General features: G+C 36.6%; 1 protein-coding gene across 1 annotated transcript in view; it reads left to right on the top strand.

Moving 5' to 3' along the window:
- Window positions 1-264: 264 nt before the first annotated feature.
- The window catches only part of LOC309620349 (zinc finger X-linked protein ZXDB-like), a 962,758-nt gene continuing 935,148 nt past the window's right edge, over window positions 265-27,874 (top strand). Inside the window, exon 1 of the mRNA XM_082376576.1 lies at window positions 265-27,874. Coding sequence (XP_082232702.1) covers window positions 317-2,788 — 2,472 coding nt within the window. The 5' untranslated portion in view covers window positions 265-316 and the 3' untranslated portion in view covers window positions 2,789-27,874.

Here is a 27,874-nt window from a genome sequence, read left to right as displayed (position 1 = left end):
TTTAGCAGATAGATACCTAAGGTATTCATTCCAGCACCATTTCCCCTGTATCTGGGAAGACCTCCTTGATTTCCTACTAATATTAACTGTGGAACTTATTATGTATACGAGGCTCTGCCCCTGGGCTTTCTATTCTGTTCTAGAGACCCAGTACCAGAATATTTAAATCACGGTGGCGTTAAACACGTTTTAATATCTGATAGGGCCAGTTTCTGCGCATTGCACATTTTTTTTTTTTCCTTTCAGGAACGTGTTCGGGCCCGCGGCAGGGGGCGGGGTCGCGCCTCCTCCGCGACTCTGGTTCCAGCGGAGCCTCATGGACGCGGAGATGGAAATCCCGAGGCTGCTCCCGGCTCGCGGGTCGCGACAGGGCGGCGGCGCTGGCAGCCCCGGGGGCGGCGGCCGGATCCACGGAGGTCCTGACCCGCGGGCCGGCCAGGCCCCCGCGCGCCGCCTCCTGCTGCTCCGGGGCCCCCAAGATGGCGGGCCCGGGCGGCAGCGTGAGGAGGACCGCGCGGCCTCCCCGGGCCCGGGCCCTAGCCCGTTGGTGCCGAGGCCCGATCACGCTGGTGGCGGCGGCGGCGGCGGCGGCGGCGGCGGCGGCCGCGGCGGCGGCGATGGCGATGACTTCTTCCTGGTGCTGCTGGACCCGGTGGGTGGAGACGTAGATTCCACGGGCGCCGGCCAGGCCGCAGGGCCCCTATGGAGGGAGGAGGCCGGGCTGGGCCCACGGTTCCAGGGGCACGAAAGCGGCGCGAACCCCGAGGGCCGCCCTTCGCTGGGCCCCAGCTGCCTGTCCGCTATCCGCGCCCCAGTCCCGGCCCTGGCCCCGATCCCCGCCCCAGGCATGGGCCCCGCCGCGGCCTTCGCGGGCACCGTCACCATTCACAACCAAAACCTGCTGTTGCGCTTCGAGAACGGCGTCCTCACCCTGGCCACGCCCCCGCCGCCAGCCTGGGCGCCTGGGGTCGCCCCTGCCCCGCAGCCCGGGGGTCTGATCGCCCCGCAAGCGGGGATCCCGCACGCCGCGCAGCCTGGCGACTGTCCCGAGCTGCCGCCCGACCTCCTGCTGGCCGAGCGGGCCGAACCCGCGCCCGCCCCAGCGCCCGAGGAGGAGGCGGAGGGCCCGGTTGCTGCTGAGAGTCCCCGCGGGCCGCTAGGCCCGGGCCAGGGCATGGTGCTGTACCTGTGTCCTGAGGCGCAGTGCGGACAAACCTTTGCCAAGAAGCACCAGCTGAAGGTGCACCTGCTGACGCACAGCAGCAGCCAGGGCCAGCGGCCCTTCAAGTGCCCCCTGGGCGGTTGTGGCTGGACCTTCACCACCTCGTACAAGCTCAAGAGGCACCTGCAGTCACACGACAAACTGAGGCCCTTTGGCTGCCCGGCAGAGGGCTGTGGCAAGAGCTTCACCACGGTGTATAACCTCAAAGCGCACATGAAGGGCCATGAGCAGGAGAACTCATTCAAATGCGAGGTGTGTGAGGAGACCTTCCCCACGCAGGCCAAACTCAGCGCCCACCAGCGCAGCCACTTCGAGCCTGAGAGACCCTACCAGTGCGCGTTTTCGGGCTGCAAGAAGACGTTTATCACAGTGAGTGCCCTGTTTTCCCATAACCGCGCCCACTTCAGGGAACAGGAACTCTTTTCCTGCTCCTTTCCTGGCTGCAGCAAACAGTACGACAAGGCTTGTAGGTTGAAAATTCACCTTCGGAGCCACACTGGTGAGAGACCGTTCCTTTGTGACTTCGAGGGCTGTGGCTGGAACTTCACCAGCATGTCCAAACTCCTAAGACACAAAAGGAAGCACGACGATGACCGGAGGTTCATGTGTCCTGTAGAAGGCTGTGGGAAATCTTTCACGAGGGCCGAACATCTGAAAGGCCACAGCATAACCCACCTGGGCACAAAGCCTTTTGTGTGCCCCGTGGAAGGCTGCTGTGCCAGGTTCTCTGCTCGCAGTAGTCTCTACATTCACTCCAAGAAACACTTGCAGGATGTGGACACTGGTAAAATCCGATGCCCAGTCTCCACTTGTAATAAACTCTTCACATCCAAGCACAGCATGAAGACGCACACGGCCAAAAGGCACAACCTGCGCCAGGATCTCTTAGCTCAGCTAGAAGCTGCAAATTCTCTTACGCCGAGCAGTGAACTTACCAGCCAGGGGCAGAATGACCTCGGTGATGCAGAGCTTGTGTCTCTCTTCTCTGATGTGCCCAGTAATAGTTCTGCTGCAGTATTGGACACCGCATTGGTGAACTCTGGGATCTTGACTATTGATGTGGCTTCTGTGAACTCAACTCTGGCAGGGAACCGCCCTGCTAATAATAATAATAATTCCTTAGGGCAGGCGGTGGACCCTCAGGCCTTGATGGCCACCAGTGACCTTCCTCAAAGTCTGGATACCTCACTCTTCTTTGGAACGACAGCCGCTGGTTTTCAGCAGAGTCCCTTAGATACGGATGATGTCTCAAGTCTAAGTGCGGGGCCGTTGGGATCTCTGAGCTCTTTGGCTATGAAAACCTCGAGTCAAGAGCCCCAAGCTTTGACCCCCAGCAGTAAGCTAACAGTAGACACAGATGCTCTGACTCCTTCGAGCACCCTTTGTGAAAACAGTGTCTCGGAACTACTGCCGCCAACCAAAACGGAATGGAACGTACGCCCTGACTCTGACTTCTTTGGACAGGAGGAAGAAACCCAGTTTGCATTCTCCAATCCAGCAGGAAACCATGGGTCTCAGAAAGAAACAGATCTTATCACAGTGACTGGCAGCTCTTTTTTGGTATGAACTAAACTCTATTCATTCCTTGCCACATGGCTTACTTTTATTGATGACACTCAATTTTAAGAGTGTTCTGGACTAAATATTTAAATGCAGTCATTTCTTATAGGTTTGAAAAAGAACAGAGCCCTGGACTACAAGTTTGGAGATTTAAATTCTGATCTTGAGTCTGGAACTGACAGGTTGTGTGACCCTGAGCAAGTCACTTATCCTATCTGAGCCTTAATTTCCTTATTTATAAAATGTGGTGGTTTGAATAGATTGTTTCTAAGGTCATTTCAGCTCTATTTTCATCATTTTGTGCTCTTTCTTGAAAATTTTAGGACCTTTTACAATGATTAACAATTGCATGTGCTCCTAATGTAGCGAAAAATGCATTGAGAGTTAATGATCTGAGAACATGGAACTGGTGTTTAACTTTCAAAATTTAATGGAAATTTTACGCAGTGCTAAAATATTTCTAAAATCTTGTGGTGAGCTTTAAAAAGAAGAAAGCTGAAAATCTGGGTTGGTTCTTTTTACCTATTTATCTTTGTAGCCTCTTTTTTTTTTTTTTTTTTTTGATGGAAGGCTGTGTTGGGGAAAGTTCCAGGAATTTGATTAGACTCAGACTCAGAAATACTGATGACTTTGTGGTGTTGAATAAGTGGCCTTATTAAGTCATTTCCTCTCACTAACCCTCAGTTCCCTAGGTGTAAAGCTGTCATTGTAATTTACACATACCTGATGCACTGTAGACATCTTCTATCCTAGTAGTTAGGTATGGAGGGAAAAATGTTTTGTATTTTGGCATGTTTTAGTGAATTTTTACACCTTTCCTGCCCCTCTTATTCCCTTCCTCAAAGAAATTAGCATAATTTAACACCATGTTCGTGTGCAGGCAGTAATGCTTTATGCAGGTTAAGAAACAGAAAAGGGAATCTCTTTCTTCCACAGATTAAGGATTTTTCTCCACACAATTCTGTGACTTTGCCAACCTGTCCATTAGACCTGGACAGTGTCTTTACTCTTGCATTCAAAGCCATCCTATAGAGTGACCGGAGAGCCTGTGGTTCCAAGGAAATCTGGGACTAGGCCAGAGTAAGGTTCTTCTCCCCTCTGTGCCCTGGAAAGCTCATTGTTTGCCTTCTCCCAGAGTTGGAATGAGAGTTTTACTTTGCATTTTGAGTAAATATTGTCTGTCTTACTTGAGTATAGCATTTTACAGTTTATGTAGCACTTTCACAACTGTTATTTTGATCCTTACAATATTTTGAGATAGTTATGGCAAAATTTCAACTATAAGACATATTAAAATTTACCTAACTCTTGCTTAGTAACTCTTAATTGTGTGTGTGTGTGTGTGTGTATGCACATCAACTTTCATTCTACTCTTCTGAGTTTCATAATGACTTTTGTTTATAACCACTTGTTCCATTCCACATTAATATATGTCTCTTATCTTCTGCCAGCTCTGCTCCCTCTCCAACCTATTCTCTAGCATGTCCACTCCATTCCTTGCCATGATCTCTTTTTTTTTTAATTAGGTAAGTCTTTTTCATGGTCACCATCTCTCAGCCATTCAGAACATGGCCCATGTTTCAGTCCCAATATTTACTGCAAGTCTGAGTGTGCATTAAGAAATTATTTTCTGGATTTAGAGGTCAGTGTGTTTATATATGAATCAAATTATAATGGAAATGTTTTATATAAGGTTTTATGAGACATGTAGTTCTTCTATTCTTCTAAAATTTTTCAACATGTAGTTCTGCTAGCAAACACTATTAGTTGCTGTGAAACATTCTAATCCAGTACTGTTTGTATGTACATTTGTCGATAACAATTATAGCACTTTGGCAGTGCACTTTATAATTTGCCATTTTTAAATGCATCTGTACTGTCTAATTTTTAAATTGGTTGTACTCATTCAGTGAAAAAGCAAAAAGTATACATAAATTTGTAATCCAAAGAAATGGTCAGAGTGTGATTGTTTGTTACCATTTAACAATTCTCCCTCAGCATTTTGGAAGGATTTTTAAGCCCAGTTTAGAAATGTGTTGTCATTAGTTAAGTCCTCTTAAATAAGTTATTCTTCTTTTCCTACAGATAGGAATGCAGAGATCCCAGGTGAACATGCAGGTCTTAAGCATCTGTTAATATATATAACCATAAGAATATTTTAAAATCCTGTCATTTTGTTTCTTCAATCCCTCATTAAAAACAATCATAAAATATGCTTTTGTTCTATTCTGTGGAATTGTCAAAGGACAGATTTTACTTTTCTTGAAGATAAAAATCTTGTAATTATTTATGGGCCCACATGGTTTCTTTCAGTCAATTTGTTCAAAAGATTTCTCATTCAATACCATTTTTCCAACATGATGGTGAAAATAGCATGAAATTACAGTCAAAAGTATCAGTACAAACATAATGGTTACATTTTTGTTAGTGTTGGCATAAATTTGCCATTTAAAAAAATGGGATATGATTTAATGTTATCTCATTTGCTTTTTGTGCTTCTTCAGTCCTTGGTTTATTAAAATTTTGCCAATTGAAAACACAGTAACAAAATACTTTTTTTTTTCTTATAAATATGGCCCCTTTATCATTTATTTATTTATTTATTTATTTATTTATTTATTTATTTATTTATTTATTTATTTATTTATGGCTGTGTTGGGTCTTCGTTTCTGTGCGAGGGCTTTCTCTAGTTGTGGCAAGCAGGGGCCACTCTTCATCGCGGTGCGTGGGCCTCTCACTACTGCGGCCTCTCTTGTTGCGGAGCACAGGCTCCAGACGCGCAGGCTCAGTAATTGTGGCTCACAGGCCCAGCCGCTCCGCGGCACGTGGGATCTTCCCAGACCAGGGCTAAAACCTGTGTCCCCTGCATTGGCAGGCAGATTCTCAACCACTGTGCCACCAGGGAAGCCCCAGTAACAAAATACTTTGCAGGAAGGTTTGCATCCAGGGGACTCTGTTGAACATATTCATCATGAGTTAAAATACGTTTATTTTGACATTTTTATCCTGGTCTCATTATAGTATTACATAATTGAAAGGCTTGAGTAGTAGAAGTGAAACTTGATAGAATATGAGGGTAATTTTTCTCTGGATTAAATACTTCATATTCCCATCCAGGAAAAATAAGAGCAGGGTATTTATGACTATTCCTTGATTCCAGATAAAGCATTGATTAATTGCCAGTTTTGGGAATATCCATAATCCCTTAGTAATTACTGATATCAAACAGATCCATTTGATGATTCGGTAATAATAAAACCTAATTTAGATGCAGCTCTTTCAAAATATTGATAATAGTGATAATTGAAATATAAGGCTGAGCTGAAATTTATGTAATTTACACTTTTGAACAAAAGATTTGTTTAACAATTTTTTAGAAAGTGAAATGTGTTTTGCACATTTAGAGAACAGGTTATCAAGCACTTTGTAAGACCACAACTAAATATTAAAAGCAAAGCACTCATTACAAATGAATTTTTTATATTTTTCAAATCTGATTTGATTTGGTAACAATTTTTAAGCTAGGGACCTCATTGTATATTTCGAGTTAATTTACTGACTATATACAAAAATACAAGGTAGAAGAGTACTAGGGATGTAGATTAGAGGTATAAAATGTGAGCTACTTCTTAATTTTGGAGAGGACATAGGAATTAAATATTTCACATCTAAACAATATCAGCAAGCATGTTTTCAGACACTAAATTAATGGCTTGGAGGGAAAGGAGGGGCAGTAGCTATGCTTTAATGGATGGTTAGATTTAGTTACATAGATAAGAGAATAGGTGAATTCCAGCCTGGAAAAAAAGCACAAGGAAAGAATTTGAAATGGAATTGGCCACACAACACGGAAAGACAACCTAGCTCAAATGCAGGACGCATGTTTGATAAGTGCTAAGTGTTAGGGTTAGACTGCCAATATGGAGCCAATCTGAAGAGCTAAGAAAACCAGTCACAGTGGATAGGACTTTATTCTAGACATGGTTAAGAGTCAGTGAAGATATTTAAAAAGAGAAGTCAAATGATGAATATATAGAAAGTTTAATATAGTAGACATGTACAATGTGAATTTGATGAGGGGAGATGATAGGAAAATCATTTAGGAGTCTATTGTAATAATTTCAGGGTTCTGTGATGAAGGCTTGGACTAGGGTTGTGGCAGAAAAGGACAGATTGAAGATGTTTCTAAATTGGAGAAACAAATATAACTTGGTGACTCACTGAATATATGAAACATCCATGAGAAAAAGGAAGATCAGAAATGGCTAAGGATTTTTTTTTTGAAACTAAAAATTACATTTCATTAACATGAAAAAGAGATTGGGTATTGAAGTCTTTTCAGGAATATATATTGAAAGATAATTAGTTCAGGGCATGTTTAATTTATTGGGAAGTGATAAATCAGTTATCCCTGAATAAACTATACATATTGTGGATTATACACACCACTAGACAGTGAGTGCCATTTCATCTCCCTTGGCTCCCTCATGTATTCTCAGATTTATATTCAACGTTTGTACCCTTGTTTGCCTTTGAGTATTTACAGGCCTCTTCAACCTCATACAATATCCTGCCAGAATACACTGCATCAAAATGAGCTATGTCACCTTTGTCTGACAGTTCTTTCTTACTACTACTCTCTTCCCTACTATGGATATTCAACGGATGTTTTATGTGGTACTTAGTAATATAATAAATCATTTCTCCAGAGTTTGGGAGATGCTGCTTAGTCATTAATTTCAATAGTTCCTCAATATAAACTCTGCAAAATTGAATTTTACCTGTATTTTTCTCAGATTGGAAGTGATAGGACTAGAATCGTCCAAAAATAACTTCCATGTGATCCTTGGGTCTCCTTACTCATAATCCCCTCTGTGACTAACTAATGTGGTGTGGGAACTCAGTCACAGGGATCACATCCTCTCTTATTTACATATCTTAGCATATTTTCTCCTTTTTCTTGTTACCCTTACCACTAATGGTGATAACTCAGGAGGAATGGAGTCCAAAGAAAGAGTGAGAGAGTAAATAAGTAGCATAAATAACTACCTAACAATTACATTTTGTTTGATGGTGAATTTTGCTGTCCTGCATTGTCAACAGAAGACTTCATCTCATTCTAATTTTCTGCTGACATTTATGGACCTGAAAAACACTTGGCCTACAGAAAACAATTCATTGTTTTAAACAAAGCAAGACAATGATTCTTAAGAACACTAACAAAGTATGAATCCCTTAGGAATATCTCGTATTGTTATCGGCTTATTAAGAAGCTAGTAATTATTGAGTGCCTACTCTGTGTGAGATACTATAAGGTTTAAAACAAAAGCGTATTTTATCAATTCATTCAAACAAACATTTTTGAGCACATATTTGACAATTTCTGTTGTTATGCTCACAAACATTATTATCCAGACAGAGAAAGAAAAACTCAAGCAATGAAAAATAATATATAATCAAGTTCTAAATGGTTACATTTTGGAATAATAAAGGATTAAATATCAGCTGTCATTCATAGAGTATGGACTAAAAATCGTGATAAGGAAAAATTCAATGCACAGATTATCAAAGGTATTTCCAAAAATTCTAAGAATCTAAAATTTAATCTGGCATACAGCAGTTAGATTAAACTATCTTAAATTAAAATTTAAACAAAAATTTGAGTGGTAGCTTAAATAATTATCGTAAAATTCTTTGGTAAATAACTTTTAAATTATGCTTTATTTTTATTTATTCTAAATTGGAATCCCGGATGTAGTGTTATATATGAAAGTGATCTTTTGTAAATCATATAAAATAAATATGTTATTTTGAAAGAGAAAGCTATAGAATATAAATAAATGGTATTAAGATAAATAAAATTTCCTTTCCTTATATTAGACATAATAGCAAATTTTAATTTTCTGAAATAAAAAAACAATGACTTTAATTTGAATGTAACTATTTCATATAGATACACTAGTTGAAAAGAAGAGTATATACATTTCATGTGATATTTAGGACTGATAACTATAATTTAGCATGGTGAATCCTGAGAATTCACCAATTATGTGGTGAGGGTCAGGTTAGTCATCAAGCAAGAATTTAAGAATATGAATAAAATATAAGTAGCTTAACATATTTGGAAAGGGGAACAAAGTTCACCGTAGCAAAATAAAACTCTCTTTAGTGACAAGCAACACTACATTTCCACGACGCAAAGCAATTACAAATGGTAGCAAAAACAAAGATATTTCAACTCTAGGCATTCTCACTTTGGAATGAAACCAAGAAATTATTAATCTTTATCAGGACCTACTTCCCTTTCCTGTTTACACAATACAATGGAGGGATATAACTGCAGTGTGAGACTACATTACACTGGATGTGGAAGAAGGAAGCTGGTCACATATCTGTTTGTGGGGAAATTAGCCAAAACAGAGAGCTGAAGTGGAAATTCCTCAGGCAATGACTCAGTGAATAGAGCAGCAGTTCATTCCAGGCTAGTTCCAATTTTAGAATGTGTGCTGCTGGACAGATATTTTTTCCTCCTGATTCATGTTGGCATTAATTAATTAATGCCAAACATAGCACTTGGTGTTTCTAAAGAAATGCAACATTTTTCCCCCTTAAAGTCACCTTATGTTCCTGTACTTCTTAGAGTTAACTATTATTTTTTGTTAATTATCAATAATATCAATAAGAAGTGTCGTCAGATGCCATGACATACTAATAGAAAAAAATGTCATATATTTATTATTTTTGCCTCACTTTCCAAAATGTTGATTAAGTAAAACTTTTTTCTATTTTTTTTTTCTTTGAAGATTCACTTTCCCATGGGTATGTCATTGTTTATGTACTTAGAAAGCAATAAGACTTGGGAGCATTGTTAAATAAGTGTTTGCAATTATAACCTTAGTAATTTGACTACCTTGAAAATGGCTAAGCCTAGGCTAGATGTACTACTTTCCTAAATAACAGAGAGGGCTTATGGAAAGAAATGAAGGACAAATTCATTGAGAAAAAAAGAGATTCATTTCTGTTATTAAATCAGACTTTGTATTTATCAATCTTACTGATTAATCTTGTACATTTTACAGCATATTATAGTCTGCTTTTAGAAGACTCCATATACAGCACTGAGTCTTTCTTTAGATGAGACCTTAAAAAATTGATTTGTTTTATATTTAATTTTTATCGAATTATATTTGACATAACAATATAATGTTGGTTTCAGGTGTGCAGCATAGTGATTTGATACTTTTATACATTATGAAATGATTACCACAATAAGTCTAGTTATCATCTGTCACCATACAAAGTTGTTACAATATTATTGACCATATTCGCTATGCTGTGCATTACATCCCCGTGACTTATAGTTAGAAGTTTGTACCTCTTAATCCCCTTCACCCATTTCGCCTGTTCCTCCAACCACCTCCCCTCTGGCAACCACCAGTTTGTTTTCTGGATCTATAGTAAGCATTGGATAGTCCTTTTCACTACTAAATCTATGTACCAAATCTACTGAATATTGTAAAGACTTGCTGCATAGGATCTTGTTTGCAAAGTGATTCTGGTTGTCCTTCACCTTAGATTCTTTTAGGGCAAAAAATTCCTCAAAGATAAAATGTTACCTGGATTTACACAAATTGTTAAGGATTCTTCCCCAAAACAGAAATGAAAATAAAATTTAAACAACAAAAAAAGAAGATAAGTTTTCTCTATAGCCAAGTGTTTTGGCTTTTCCTAAGTGTCTCTGGTCTACAACATCTGTATAAAAGCACAATGGCGATTTTAAAACATGCCCAGTATTTTCCAGTTACAGTTAGCAATATAAAACCTTCAAATAGATGTTATTGTAACATTGGTCATCTGTCTATCTAATACTATCTGGCTTTCAGAAATTCCATGAGGATAGTAAGAAGTGAAGAGAAAAGTTTTCCAAATTTAGGCTTGCCTATTGAAATGCCAAAATATGGTCAAATTAGATGCTGTTTATTTTACAAGTTTGACGTTTTAGTGTTTGGTGCTTTCAACTATTTCTACTCCAAATAGTTGAAAAAGTATTTTAAAACTAAATGTGAGTATTTGATTCATGACATTAAAATTGATAATTCATTTTTATTGATTTTACTTTGCAAGATTGATGCATTGTTGAATTCAGTAAACATTCAGATAACAACCTATAGGTTATCTTTTTTGAAACTGCATTATATATTTTAATCATTCCTTGCTTTAAATTTTAAGCTACGATATATTAAATCACAACTGGGTTTATGAAGCATTTTATTTGTAAAATTTATTGTTTTTTGTATTTTAATTGAAACAACATATATTACAAACAGATCATAAGAATATGTAGCTACATGAATTTTCACAGAGTGAGTACATCCATGTAACCACTACCCAGATCAAGAACTAGAATACTACCAGAATCTAAAGTTCCTTCATGTCCTCTTCCAGACACTATTATCCTGAATCAAAAAATATCTTGGCTTCTAAAACCATAAATTCAGGCCTTTGTTTGTTTTTTTGTTATTATTTATTATTATTGAGATAAAATTCATGCAACATAACATTCACTATTTTAACCATCTTAATGTGTACCATTCAGTGGGTTTTAGTACATTCACAATGTTGTGGAATCATCACGGACGGCCATTTCCAGAATATTTCATTATTCAAAAAGAAACCCTATACCCACTAAACAGCAATCCCCCATTCCTCCCACCCCCTAGAAACTATGAATTTACTTTCTGTATCTATGGATTTGCCTATTCTGCATATTTCATCTGAATGGAATTATACAATATGTGACCTATTGTGTCTGGATTATTTTACTTAATATAATACTGTTTTCAATGTTTGTCTGTGTTGTAGCATGTACCAGTAATTCATTCTCTTTGTGGCTGAATACTGTTCCATTGTATGGGTATACCACATTTTGTTTATTCATTCATCAGTTGATAGATTTTTGGGTTGTCTCCACTTTTGGGGTATTATGAATAATGCTGCTATGAACATTTGTGTACAAATTTTTGTATGAATATATTAAAACGATAGATTAGTTTTGCTTATTTTTAAGCTTTATGGTGTGTATTCCTTTTGTGTTTGACTAATAAGTCAAAATAAGTAAAATATTACTCAACAGTTTGTAAGATTCAGCCATACTTTTGCATGTAGAAATAGTTCATTTTTTTCTTGTACAGAGTTTTATTGTATGCCTATATCATAATTACTTTTACATTCTGTTTATGGGCATTAATGTTGTTTTCAGGTTTGGGCAAGTATTAATTATGCTACTATGAACATTCAAATATACCTTTTTTGGTGAGGACATGTATTCATTTCTATGAGTTATATACCAAAAAGTGAAGCTTGATATGTCTAGTTTTAGTAACTACTGTCAAACAGTTTTCAAAGGTTCTTGTACTAATTTACACTCCTACCAGCAGTTATGAATGGTCTAGTTATTCCTCAACCTGACCAGGACCTGGTAATGTTTGACTTTTTCATTTAACCATTCTAGAGTGTGTTTACTGGAATAGCATTGTAGTTTTAATTTACATTTCTCAACTAAAATCAGGAATTGTTGCATAGGTAATTACAGAAGAAAGCTTAAGCTTATTTTAATTTATTTATAGTGAATTTTCTGGAAGTTTCTGTGTTTGAGAGAAATAGAATGTCAAAGAAATGAATATTATGTACCTTTAGTAATTAATAAAAATCACGTTGTAAATTGACATAGTGACTTTTTATCTGTATCTCTGTATATTGCTGCTATTAATTCATATTGGTAAAGTGTTTAGACACAAATTATTGGAAAAATATGGAGATAAAATTGAATTTGGCTTGTGGTTTTAAATTTACTTCTCAGATTAGGAGGAAAACAGCAATTTTATATAGAATGGTTGAAATATGCGCATAGGTCACACATGTTTCTTTGTGATGGAAATGTTTCCCTGTTAGTATACAGCACATAGTTTGCCTGAAAACATTCTATGCCATCTATAGATGAAAGCCCCTAAAAATACAGCAAGGTAGAAACCAAACACAAACAAACATAAATTGTAAGACAGATGTGAAACAACTTCAGACGTCAACTTAAAAAAGAAACGTAACCTAAAAGTTGAGAGTTACGTTTTATTCAGGACTTACTGAGGACTATAGCCCAGGATACAGCTGCTCATATATTTCTGAGAGGTTGTTCAAAGGAGTTATAGGAGGAGCCAGGATATATAGTTTTTGCTGAAAAACAAACCCGTAGATGAAGATCAAGACTACTGCTAATCACAGAAAACAGACATCTCAAGTTAATGATTTTAGTGCCTGTTTATGTATAGTAAGATGAGAGAGTCTGGGGTCATTGAAATTATTCCTTTTATTTGCATCTTTACTATCTAGGGCCATCCTGAATTCCTCTCAGGTCACACCTTCAAGGTTGGCTGCAGTGGCTGATGGCTTGATGACAGGCAACATTTGTTGTTTACCAGAATGGCAGGCAGCATTCTTTGTTTACTGAAATGGCAGGCAACACTTTTTTGTCCACAGCAACTCCTCTTGGTCACAAATTCAACCAAGGTTTGAGACATTTCCTGTCCCTTTTGCCCCACAGCACTAGGAAGTCTTATTCTTAGATCAGGTGAGGCTTCTCTTGATAGACACTATGTGCTAATCGTTGGATTAGGCCCTATTGATAACCTAAAATTCCCTGGATTGCCAGTTTTACTAGCCTATTATGATCCAGAAAATGTTTTCCCTTGTTGCTTCTTCTCATATCTAGAGTTGCACTATTATAATTATTCTATGTAGAGTTATATATATAATCGACTGCCTCAAGATGTTTAGCCATCAATAATTTTGTTGGAGGCCTGGTTACACATTGGGTAATGCAAGAGGTAATAATCATAAAATAGACAGGATATAAGTAATACAGCTGGTAACATTAATAAAGTCATAGTACAGCAGAGAGAGGAACAAAGCATAAATAATTTGAAAACAAGAGAGAACAAACTAAAACAATGATTAGTATAACTAGTTGTAATCTAGTCACAATAAGCCATTAAGTCCACAGGGGAGCCAGGTGCAGAAGCCAAATTATGGAGGGATCAGGTCAAGAGAAAGAGGTAAATGTTCCATCTTCATTTACAAAGGCATACTTTATCAACTTGTTGTAGGTTGGTACATTACCTAAGATTGGATGGGCCAAATGGACACACTATTGGTCCCCAAGGTTAAAGGGCCCCAAACAAGTCCACTCTATCTACCCCAGTTTAATATATATATTTTCAAAGGGTGGAAGAAAATTACACTGAGATACCTGACTAACAAGAGTATCTTCTTGAAGATACTCATTTTATAAAAGCATCAGAGTAAAATAATGATTGTATATAAAGTAAAAACTTAAAATGCCATTGTTAAAGATCTGATTACAATGCAATTGACAAGAAACTTGGTTATTTCTGTAACATACAACATTTTAAGATACTAACTAGAGTGATGACTGATAACATTATACCAGGACATATCAGATTTTTAGGAATTCCATATAACTTTTGGAATATCTATATTAATGATATTTACCCATACGATATAACCTAAGACGGTTTTATCACTCTTTATTTGACAATGTTTTCCATGTAATTTAACATACCCAATAAACCTAATTAGTTTAATATTTCTCTTTGGGATGTTTCAGGGGCCCTTTGAAGCATCCCAAAGTTAGTTGGAGGTCAAAATAACCTTAATTAGAATTTGATATTTGGGAAATTTGTCAAAGGTATAAAAATGTTTTAAAACACTTGGTCAAATAGGATCATGGGTCCTTGTGAAACAATCCAATACTTATTCATTCAACCAAAGTGACAATAAAATATTTTTTAAGGCAAATACAGATCATTTAGAAAGCAAAGAAACTCACAATCTGTTATTAAACGTAGCTTAACATTCCAAGAAAACTTTGTTCTTGTAACAGAGAGAGAAAACCAAACTCCAATCCTGCACCAGTTCACCCTCAATAACAAAAATCATTTACCTAATTAAATTCAATCCAATCCCAGCTTGACTTTGTACAAAGCTTTTCTCAGGGTTCCCTTTTACAAACCTTCTACAACTTTCTGTATCTGTATTAGTTTATCCCTTATTTTCTTTCCCATCCAGAAACAACAAGCTTTAAGACAAAATCATTTTCCTTTCCCTTAACAAAGTTCATTTCCATTCTTTATACCTTCTTTTGATGAAAATACACATCCTACTTTCCTTGCACACTTAAATGTTTCCCTTATTATCCCAGTAGCTTTAATTATTGGGTTGGCCAAAAGTTCCTCTGGGTTTTTCTGTAAGATGTTACAGAAAAACCCGAACTAACTTTTTGGTCAACCCAATACCTATATCACAATTTAATTTCTTAAAAACCTTAATCTCCAGTGAAAACTGACTAGCAAGTAATTGTGAACTCTTTGTCATATCAGAATTTCCTGATTGGCAAACATAGGACTATTCCACAACCTGTAGAAACATATATTTTCTCATAGCACATTTTTCCCTCGGTGTGGTACAAACTATGGGTTTAATAAACCCAAACATCTTTAGTTTCCCTCTCATAAGGAGACAAAAGTAGGTAAACTTAGACGTGTTTAGCAGTCAATGTTTCAGTGTCTTATCTTATTTGAAATGAACTGATATTTAATGAATTCCATAATTTAACTTAGCAAAACTCTAAAGTTTCAAGTTACCAAAAATCTTGAGAAACTATTTTAGATAGACATACCCAAAACATAATTATTCCTAAAGAGTTCACTTGAAAACTCTTATCTCACTTACTTTTTTTCATAACTTATGAAAATATCATCATACCAAGTTGATTTTCCTTGCTTACAGTCTACAACACAAATAACATAAACTTATTGACCTTCAGTAAACCTAGTTACAATAAAAGACATGTCTGTATTGATTAAACCAAAAAGCTTAAGCTAGCTTTAATACCAGATATTAATTTAATATTGAATATTTCCTAGATCATGTGAACCTGAAATTCATTCTTGCCAGTTTTCTTTATATTTAGAAATATTTAATTTGTAAGTGCTTGTTTTTCAGTCAATTAAATGGAGCTTTTTCATAAATTTAATTTTGATAATACTATCCAGAGGTAGAGATGTATTATATGTATAATGTACACACAGACATATAAACAGACAAAACTAAGGATCTCATGGCTTCACTTTAAGACTTAGTTATGAATCAGGTATTACAATATAAACTTACTAGTTTATAAATAACAGTTGGAATAAGTTAAATTCATTTGCTTAGATGATTAAGGCTTTACTATTTGTGGAAAAAACTTCAAGATTTTTATTTGTCCTTGAAAAATCCTTAAGGAAGCTGTGAATTAGATTTTAGGTGAAGGAGCCTATCCAGTGGTTTGAGTGTTAAAAGGCCACTTTATTCCTTTATTCTCCCCTCCCCATTTTGATTTCAGGTTTTACCTGATTGGGCTAATTAGGCACAGTCTCAGGTCATTATCGGCTGTTAGTTACATTTCTGGTTTGTAGAGATTTGTAAGACACAGACATTTGCTTTGAATTCCCCAATTGTACAATCCTACCTCAAGAAACAAGAAACAATCCTACCTCAAGGAACAAGAAACATCTCAAATAAACAACCTAACCTTACACCTAAACCCATTAGAGAAAGAAGAAGAAGAACAACAAAAAACCCCGAAGTTAGCAGAATGAAAGAAATCATAAAGATCAGATCAAAAATAAATGAAAAAGAAATGAAGGAAATAATAGATAAGATCAATAAAACTAAAAGCTGGTTCTTTGAGAAGATAAACAATATTGATAAACCACTAGCCAGACTCATCAAGAAAATAAGGGAGAAGACTTAAATCAATAGAATTAGAAATGAAAAAGGAGAAATAACAACTGACACTGCAGAAATACAAAGGATCTTGAGAGATTGCTATAAGCAACTCTATGCGAATAAAATGGACAACCTGGAAGAAATGGACAAATTCTTAGAAAAGCACAACCTTCCGAGACTGAACCAGGAAGAAATAGAAAATATAAACACACAAATCACAAGCACTGAAATTGAAACTATGATTTAAAATCTTCCAACAAAAAAAGCCCAGGACCAGATGGCTGACAGGCGAATTCTATCAAACATTCAGTGAAGAGCTAACACCTAACCTTCTCAAACTCTTCCAAAATATAGCAGAGGGAGGAACACTCCCAAACTCATTCTACGAGGCCACCATCACCCTGATACCAAAACCTGACAAAGATGTCACAAAGAAAGAAAACTACAGGCCAATATCCCTGATGAACATAGATGTGAAAATCCTCAACAAAATACTAGCAAACAGAATCCAATAGCATATTAAAAGCATCATACAACATGATCAAGTGGGGTTTAGCCCAGGAATGCAAGGATTCTTCAGTATATGCAAATCAATTAATGTGATAAACCATAGAAACAGACTGAAGGAGAAAAACCATATGATCATCTCAATAGATGCAGCAAAAGCTCTTGAAAAAATTCAACACCCATTTATGATAAAAACTCTCCAGAATGTTGGCAAAGAGGAAACTTGCCTCAACATAATAAAGGCCATATATGACAAACCCACAGCCAACATCGTCCTCAATAGTGAAAAACTGAAACCATTTCCACTAAGATCAGGAACAAGACAAGGTTGCCCACTCTCACCACTATTATTCAACATAGTTTTGGAAGTTTTAGCCACAGCAATCAGAGAAGAAAAAGAAATAAAAAGAATCCAAATCGGAAAAGAAGAAATAAAACTGTCACTGTTTGCAGATGGCATGATATTATACAAAGAGAATTTCAAAGATGGTACCAGAAAACTACTAGACCTAATCAATGAATTTGGTAAAGTAGCAGGGTATAAAATTAATGCACAGAAATCTCTTGCATTCCTATACACTAATGATGAAAAATCTGAAAGAGAAATTAAGGAAACACTCCCATTTACCATTGCAATAAAAAGAATAAAATACGTAGGAATAAACCTACCTAAGGAAACAAAGGACCTGTATACAGAAATCTATAAGACACTGATGAAACAAATTAAAGATGGTACAAAAAATGGAGAGATATACCATGTTCTTGGATAGGAACAATGAACATTGTGAAAATGACTCTACTACCCAAAGTCATCTGCAGATTCAATGCAATACTTATCAAACTACCAATGGCATTTTTCACAGAACTAGAATAAAAAATTTCACAATTTTTATGGAAACACAAAGACCCCAAATAGCCAAAGCAATCTTGAGAAAGAAAAACAGAGCTGGAGGAATCAGCCTCACTGACTTCAGAATATACTACAAACTAAACTAATCAAGACAGTAAGGTACTGGCACAAAAACAGAAATATAGATCAATGGAACAGGATAGAAAGCCCAGAGATAAACCCACCCACATATGGTCACCTTATCTTTGGTAAAGGATGCAAGAATATACAATAGAGAGAAGACCTTCTCTTCAATAAACAGTGCTGGGGAAACTGGACAGCTACATGTAAAAAATGAAAATAGCACACTCACTAACTCCATACACAAAAATAAACTCAAAATGGATTAAAGAACAAAATGTGAGGACGGACAGTATAAAACTCTTAGAGGAAAACATAGGCACATCACTCTGTGATATACATCACAGCAAGATCCTTTTTGACCCACCTCCTAGAGAAATGGAAATAAAAACAAAAACAAACAAATGGGACCTAAGGAAACTGAAAAGTAGTTGCACAGCAAAGGAAACCATAAAGAAGATGAAAAGACAACCTTCAAGAAGGGAGAAAATATTTGCAAACGAAGCAACTGACAAAGGCTTAACCTACAAAATATACAGGCATCTCATGCAGCTCAATATCAAAAAAACAACAACCCCATCCAGAAATGGGAAGAAGATCTAAACAGACATTTCTCCAAAGAAGACATGTAGATGGTTTAAAAACACATAAAAAGATGCTTAACATCACTAATTATTAGAGAAATGCAAATCAAAGCTACAATGAGGTATGACCTCATACCTGTCAGAATGGCCATCATCAGAAAATCTAAGGACAGCCTTTAACACTTGGCCAGCCCTTTTGCCTTCCTCCATAAACTTCAAAGAGACTTCCTTCTATCTCGGTACTTTTCAAAAAAGGGTTTATATAAACTCTAAAATGCAATCCATAGGAAAATTATTTCCAGAATCCTAGCTAGCTTCCAATAAAACGTATTTTCTATGTGGTACCCATGCTTATTGGTATCTGCCTGTTAACTGGATTGTATCATTTTATTTATCTAATCTTATTAGCCCTTACCATATATTTAATCCAGTGCCTCCCTTTTCTCACCTTAACTACTCTATTAACCCTGATTTAAGTTTTTCAGATACTAGATGACCCAAAAGTTCTGGTAAAGCATGGTATGACAAGTTCAGGTACAGAATACTAGCACAGGAAGGAGGTTGTGATCTTTATTTCTCACAAGGTTCTCAAGAAACTTTGAACAAGAGTTTAAAATATTGGAAGTAAACCAAAAATATTTGACTGGTTCAACAGATCATGTCTGGGCAACCGCTATGCCGAAAGCTGGTGATTTGTAAGCCACTCAAAAATTTCTCTAGAACTCCCACAATTTCTATGCTCTGCTCCAGAAAATAACCAGGACTGTGGACCATCACGCCAAAATCACCAACATTATTGTCAAAGGACTACAGAAATTGCAGTGAGCAGTTCTCTAGTATTATGTGACATTGGACATGATCTTGGTTTCCAGAGGGGGTACAGTAGTCTAAAGTGACTGCTGTGCATATGTTCTCAGAAATCTCTCTAATATGTATACCACCACCAAAAGTTTTCAGATTTCAGAACAATAAATCCATCAGATCACCACTTCTGTCTTTATTCTACCATGTAAGGATTCTTCAAGTCCAGTGTCCAGGAATCTCCTCGATTGACTCATTTAAACCTCAAATCTTGGTTTAACTCCTTTAGTCAACCTTTAATAATTATTATTTTACTATATTCGAATGTATACTTCTCATTAAATGTCTGGTCTCTAGGACTCTCCAACAGCTGTCAGTCTAACAGCACACTCAAAAGATAACAAAGCTAGTTCTTTAAGGTCAATAAGGACTTGAAAGCTAATCCACTGCTGAAAACTACTTGCACAAACCTCAAATTTGCAATGACTCTTATTCCACCCCAAATAGTGTTTAAGGGTAGACTTTACCTGTCTTAACAACAGGGGAACTAACCACGTGTTTACAATTACTCATTTCTTACCCTCTGCTTTGTCTTGACCAAACTTGAGTCAATCTTCTCTCCTTCTTTCAGACTCCTGAGCTCTGCTTGCTCTCAAGGCTGAGCAAGCACTAAAAAGTAGAATATTCTCCCTTATAAGTTTATCCTAATAATCAGCTGACTACAGTGAGACACTTCCTGTCAGATCCCACTGGTCATTTCCCCTTGTTTGCCCAAATTTTCCTTAAAACTTTCTACTAATCTTTGTTTACTCTTCCTTAACCTATAAAAGGAAAATATTTTTCTGTTTGATTTTGAGACACTTTTAGATTTCTGAGATTGGAACATTCCTCTTATTACCATAGACATTCTTCTGACTAAAGTAACTCCCTATCAAAGTCTAAATTTCTTTTATTTGACAAATTACAGGCCATCTGACTTCTTGGAAGCACAAGCTCATCAAGTTGTGCTCATAGACTTATTTTAGATCAGTGGCTGGTATAAATAGAGTCTTAAGATAGAGATGGTTCCTATAACCTACATGAAGTTAAATATCCAACCTCTGAGTTTGTTTCAATGTTAATATTCAATATTATCTCAAGTAATTAAAAGATAATTCTATGTAGAAAAGTATGAATCAAAGTATAGGGGAGTAGGGTGAGCCATCTTCAATTAAACTTTGCAGATTTACAAAGCTGTTTTCACTTTGAGATACCAAAGAAATATGTCATCCTTAAGAATAATCTATTTAAAAGATGCCAACGATTATTCTGAGTACAGTTGTTGACTAAAATAATGATAGCTTGAGAATTTGTGTTGTGTTCAATCCCTGCTTTCACTCTCTTTCTCTCCTCTACCTTTATTTTTATCTCTCCCTCTTTCTCTATCTCTGTCTGTTTTGTCTGTTTCCTTCTTTCTCTACCTTCCTCTGTCTCTCCTCCCTCCCTCCCTCCTCTCCCCTCCTTCCCTCTCTTCCTTCCTTCTTCCTTCATTCCTTCCTTTCAGTTAGTTTGGGAATTCTCTCATGAACAATTACATGTTTTCTCAAATATAGCAATGAACATCACATGTGGAAGCTAATGATCTAAGAAAAAGATTACTTGAAATGGTCCAATACCCCACAGAAGTTTAGAAAATGCTATTTTAACCATTATTTTCTTGAATTGTCCATGAGGAAACATCAAATTACAAACAATCCTCTAAAAAATTATGGTCTTGCACTCTCCAAAAGCTACAACATTAATTAAAGACAAGGAAAGACTGTGTCACAGACTGGGAGAGAATAAGGAGGCATAACAACTCTCATTTTAGCCTCAGACCTGAGGAGAATCCATCTGTAAATTCATATGAATCTTAATCTTTATTTTATGACAAGAGTTATTTTCAGGTCATAATCACATCACTGGTGCTTTAAAGTATTTTTTTCTTATTTTTTGTTTGTTTTTGTCTGCAAGAAACTGACTTTACATTTTTTGTGGGGTTATTTTTGACAAAAAATTGTATATATTTAAGGTGCACAATGTGAAGTTTTAAAAATATGTAGATATTGTGAAATGATAAACACAAACTAATTAGAATAGCCATTATATACCATAGTCTATAATAATTTATATAAAAATATACAAATAATTGTTATATAAATTATTATAGACAATAGTCACCTTCTGTACTTCTGTACTGTACACTTCTGTACTGTACTGTCTACAGTATTTGTTAGTCTTATAATTGAAAATTTGTACCATTTGATTAATACCTCCACATTTTCCCATGCTACCCCCAGACTAAGGTAACCACCACTCTGTTAGTATGAAGATCCCTCATGAGATCATGTGATATTTATCTTTCTGTGTGTGGCTTATCTCATCTAGCATGATGTCTTCTAGGTTTATCCATATTGTCACAAAGGCAAGAGTTCCTTTTTATGGCTGAATAATATTCCTGTATATGTGTGTGTGTGTTTATATATATATTCTTTATTTGTTCATTGCTTGATGGACATTTAGCTGTTTCCAAATCTTTTCTACTGTGAATAATGCTGCAATGAACATGGATGTGCAGATACCTCTTGGAGATGGTGATTTTATTTCATTTGGATATACACACAAAAGTGGGATTACTAGATCATATGGTAGTTCTATTTTTAATTTTCTGAGGCCCCTCCGTACTGTTTTCCATACAGGCTATACCTTTTCCATTCTCACCAACAGTGTATAATGGTTCACTTTTCTACACATTCTCTCCATCATTTGTTATCTCTTGACTTTTTGATAATAGCAATCTTAACAGGTGTGAGGTGATTGCTAACTGTGGTTTAGATTTGAATTTCCCTAAAGATTAGTGATGTTGAGCATATTTTCAAATACTTGTTGGCAATTTGGATATCTTCTTTGTTTATTGTTGTTGTTGTTGTTGTTTTACATGTTTATTTTTAACATTTTTTTAACATCTTGATTGGTGTATAATTGCTTTACAATGTTGTGTTAGTTTCTGCTGTATAACAAAGTGAATCAGCTATAGGTATACATATATCCCCATATCCCCTCCCTCTTGTGCCTCCCTCCCACCCTCCCTATCCCACCCCTCTAGGTGGTCACAAAACACCGAGCTGATCTCCCTGTGCTATGCAGCTGCTTCACACTAGCTATCTATTTTACATTTGGTAGTGTATATATGTCAATGCTACTCTCTCACTTTGTCCCAGCTTCCCCTTCCACCTCCCTGTGTCCTCAAGTCCCTACTTTATGTTTGAATCATTATTCCTGTCCTGCCACTAGGTTCAACTGACCATTTTTTTTTAAGATTCCATATATATGTGTTAGCATATGGTATTTGTTTTTCTTTTTCTGAATTACTTCACTCTGTATGACAGACTCTAGATCCATCCACCTCACTACAAATAACTCAGTTTCGTTTCTTTTTATGGTTGAGTAATATTCCATTGTATATATGTACCACATTTTCTTTATCCATTCCTCTGTTGATGGACATTTAGGTTGTTTCCATGTCCTGGCTATTGTAAATAGTGCTGCAGTGAACATTGGGATGCATGTGTCTTTTTGATTATGGTTTCCTCTGGCTATATGCCCAGTAGTGGGATTGCTGGGTCACATGGTTGTACTATTTTTAGTTTTTTAAGGAACCTCCATACTGTTCTCCATAGTGGCTGTATCAATTTACATTCCCACCAACAGTACAAAAGGGTTGCCTTTCCTCCATACCCTCTCCAGCATTTATTGTTTGTAGATTTTTTGGTGATAGCCATTCTTATTGGTGTGAAGTGATACCTCATTGTAGTTTTGACTTGCATTTCTCTAATAATTAGTGATGTTGAGCTTTTTTTTTTTTCATGTGTTTTTTGGCCATCTCTGTCTTCTTTGGAGATATGTCTATTTAGGTCTTCTATCCATTTTTGATTGGGTTATTTGTTTTTCTGATATTGAGCTGCATGATCTGTTTATAAATTTTGGAGATCAATCATTTGTCAGTTGCTTCGTTTGCAACAAAAAGCATACAATACCTAAGCATAAACCTACCTAAGGAGGTGAAAGACCTGGATGCAGAAAACTATAAAATACTGATGAAAGAAATCAAAGGTGACACAAACAGATGGACAGATCTACTATGTTCTTGGATTGGAAGAAGCCAAGTCATTGTGAAAATGGCTATACTACCCAAAGCAATCTACAGATTCAATGCAATCTCTATCAAACTACCAATGGCATTTTTCACAGAACTAGAACAAAAAATTTTACAATTTGTATGGAAACACAAAAGACCTTGAATAGCAAAAGAAATCTTGAGAAAAAAAAGGAAAAATAAATAAACGGAGCTGGAGGAATCAGCCTCCCTGACTTCAGACTATACGACAGGGCTACAGTAATCAAGACAGTATGGTACTGGCACAAAAACAGAAATATCGATCAATGGAAGAGGATAGAAAGCCCAGAGATAAACCCATGCACCAATGGTCACCTGATCTATGACAAAGGAGGCCAGAATGTACCATGGAGCAAAGACAGCCTCTTCATTAAGTGGTGCTGGGAAAACGGGAGAGCTACACATAAAAGAATGAAATTAGAACACTGCCTAACACCATGCACAAAAATAGACTAAAAACAGATTAAAGACCTAAGTGTAAGGCCAGACACTATAAAACTCTTAGAGGAAAACATAGGCAGAACACTGTTTGACATAAATTACAGCAAGATCTTTTTTGACCCACTTCCTACAGTAATGAGAATAAAAGCGAAAATAAACAAACAGGACCTAATTAAGCTTAAAAGCTTTTGCACAGCCAAGGAAACTATAAACAAGGTGAAAAGACAACTCTCAGAATGTGAGAAAATATTTGTACTTTTCTTTTTTTTATAGTGTCTTTGTCTGGTTTTGATATCACGGTGGTGGAGACCGCATAGAATGTATTTGGGAGTGTTCTCTCTTCAATTTTTGGGAATAGTTTGAGAATGATTGGTAAGGTTTCCTTAAATATGTTTGTTATAATTCCCCTGTGAGGCCAATTTACTCCTGGACTTTTGTTTGCTAAGAGTTTTGTTAAATTAAAAATTCAATTTCAGTTCTAGTGATCAGTGTGTTCAAAGTGTCTGTTTCTTCTTCTTTTTTTTTAAAATCAGTCATCAATTTTATACACATCAGTGTATACATGTCAATCCCAATCGACTCATTCAGCAAACCACCATCCCCACCCGGCTGTGGTTTTTCCCCCTTGGTATCCATACGTTTCTTCTCTACATCTGTATCTCAACCTCTGCCCTGCAAACCGGTTCATCTGTACCATTTTTCTAGATTCCACATACATGTGTTAATATATGATATTTGTTTTCCTCTTTCTGACTTACTTCACTCTGTATGACAGTCTCTAGATCCATCCACGTCTCAACAAATGACTCAATTTCGTTCCTTTTTATGGCTGAGTAATAGTCCATTGTATATATGTACCACATTTTCTTTATCCATTCGTCTGTCGATGGGCATTTAGGTTGCTTCCATGACATGGCTATTGTAAATAGTGCTGCAATGAACATTGGGGTGCATGTGTCTTTTTGAATTACGGTTTTCTCTGGGTATATGCCCAGTAGTGGGATTGCTGGATCATATGATAATTCTATTTTTAGTTTTTTAAGGAACCTCCATACTGTTCTCCATAGTGACTGTATCAATTTACATTCCCACCAACAGTGCAAGAGGGTTCTCCTTTCTCCACACCCTCTCCAGCATTTGTTGTTTGTAGATTTTCTGATGATGCCCATTCTAACTGGTGTGAGGTGATACCTCATTGTAGTTTTGATTAGCATTTCTCTAATAATTAGTGATGTTGAGCATCTTTTCATGTGCTTCTTGGCCATCTGTACGTTTTCTTTGGAAAAATGTCTATTTAGGTCTTCTGCCCATTTTTGGATTGGGTTGTTTGTTTCTTTAATATTGAGCTGAATGAGCTGTTCATATATTTTGGAGATTAATCCTTTGTCATTTGATTCGTTTGCAAATATTTTCTCCCATTCTGAGGGTTGTCTTTTCGTCTTGTTTATGGTTTCCTTTGCTGTGCAAAAGCTTTGAAGTTACATTAGGTCCCATTTGTTTATTTTTGTTTTTATTTCCATTACTCTAGGAGGTGGATAAAAAAAGATCTTGCTGTGATTTATGTCAAAGAGTGTTCTTCCTATGTTTTCCTCTAAGAGTTTTATAGTGTCCGGTCTTACATTTAGGTCTTGAATCCATTTTGAGTTTATTTTTGTATATGGTGTTAGGGAGCATTCTAATTTCATTCTTTTACATGGAGTTGTCCAGTTTTCTCAGAACCACTTATTGAAGAGACTGTCTTTTCTCCATTGTATATTTTTGCCTCCTTTGTCATAGATTAGTTGACCATAGAGGCGTGGGTTTACCTCTGGGCTTTCTATCTTGTTCCATTGATCTATATTTCTGTTTTTGTGCCAGTACCATATTGTCTTGATTACTGTAGCTTTGTAGTATAGTCTGAAGTCAGGGAGTCTGATTACTCCAGCTCCGTTTTTCTCCCTCAAGACTGCTTTGGCTATTCGGGTTTTTTTGTGTTTCCATACAAATTTTAAGATGATTTGTTCTAGTTCCAAAAAAAATGCCATTGGTAATTTGATAGGGATTGCATTGAATCTGTAGATTGCTTTGGGTAGTATAGTCATTTTCACAATATTGTTTCTTCCAATCCAAGAACATGATCTATCTCTCCATCTGTTGGTATCATCTTTAATTTCTTTCATCAGTGTCTTATAGTTTTCTGCATGCAGGTCTTTTTTCTCCCTAGGTAGGTTTATTCCTAGGTATTTTATTCTTTTTGTTGTAATGGTAAATGGCAGTGTTTCCATAATTTCTCTTTCAGATATTTCAGCATTAGTGTAGAGGAATGCAAGAGATTTCTGTGCATTAATTTTGTATCCTGCAACTTTACCAAATTCATTGATTAGCTCTAGCAGTTTTCTGGTGGCATTTTAAGGATTCTCTATGTATAGTATCATGTCATCTGCAAACAGTGACAGTTTTACTTCTTCTTTTCCAATTTGTATTACTTTTATTTCTTTTTCTTCTCTGATTGCCGTGGCTAGGACTTCCAAAACTATGTTGAAGAATAGAGGTGAGAGTGGACATCCTTGTGTCGTTCCTGATCTTAGAGGAAATGCTTTCAGTTTTTCACCATTGAGAATGATGTTTGCTGTGGGTTTGCAGAATATGGCCTTTATTATGTTGAGGTAGGTTCCCTCTATTCCCATTTTCTGGAGCGTTTTTATCATAAATGGGTGTTGAATTTTGTCAAAACTTTTTCTGCATCTATTGAGATGATCATATGGTTTTTATTCTTCAATTTGTTAATATGGTGTATCACTTTGATTGATTTGCGTATATTGAAGAATCCTTGCATCTCTGGGATAAATCCCACTTGATTGTGGTGTATGATCCTTTTAATGTGTTGTTGGATTCTGTTTGCTAGTATTCTGTTGAGGATTTTTGCATCTATATTCATCAGTGATATTGGTCTGTAATTTTCCTTTTTTTGTAGTATCTTTGCCTGGTTTTGGTATCAGGGTGATGGTGGCCTCATAGAAAGAGTTTGGGAGTGTTCCTTCCTCTGCAATTTTTTGAAGAGTTTGAGAAGGATGGGTGTTAGCTCTTCTCTAAATGTTTGATAGAATTCACCTGTGAAGCCATCTGGTCCTGGACTTTTGTTTGTTGGAAGATTTTTAATCACAGTTTCAATTTCATTACTTGTGATTAGTCTGTTCATATTTTCTGCTACTTCCTGGTTCAGTCTTGGAAGGTTATACCTTTCTAAGAATATGTCCATTTCTTCCAGGTTGTCCAATTTATTGGCATAGAGTTGCTTGTAGTAATCTCTTAGGATGCTTTGTATTTCTGTGGTGTCTGTTGTAACTTCTCCTTGTTCATTTCTAATTTTATTGATTTGAGTCCTCTCCCTCTTTTTCTTGATGAGTCTGGCTAATGGCTTATCAATTTTGTTTATCTTATCAAAGAACCAACTTTATTTTTATTGATCTTTGCTATTGTTTTCTTTGTTTCTATTTCATTTATTTCTGCTCTGATCTTTATGATTTCTTCCCTTCTGCTAACTGTGGGTTTTGTTTGTTCTTCTTTCTCTAGTTCCTTTAGGTGTAAGGTTAGATTGTTTACTTGAGATTTTTCTTGTTTCTTTAGGTAGGCTTGTATAGCTATAAACTTCCCTCTTAGAACTGCTTTTGCTGCATCCCATAGGTTTTGGATCGTTGTGTTTTCATTGTCATTTGTCTCTAGGTATTTTTTGATTTCCTCTTTGATTTCTTCAGTGATCTCTTGGTTAT

The sequence above is a fragment of the Balaenoptera borealis genome (assembly GCF_965194805.1).
Source record: "Balaenoptera borealis genome assembly, chromosome: X".
Classification (NCBI taxonomy): domain Eukaryota; kingdom Metazoa; phylum Chordata; class Mammalia; order Artiodactyla; family Balaenopteridae; genus Balaenoptera; species Balaenoptera borealis.
This window is presented reverse-complemented; position numbering and strand designations above follow the sequence as displayed.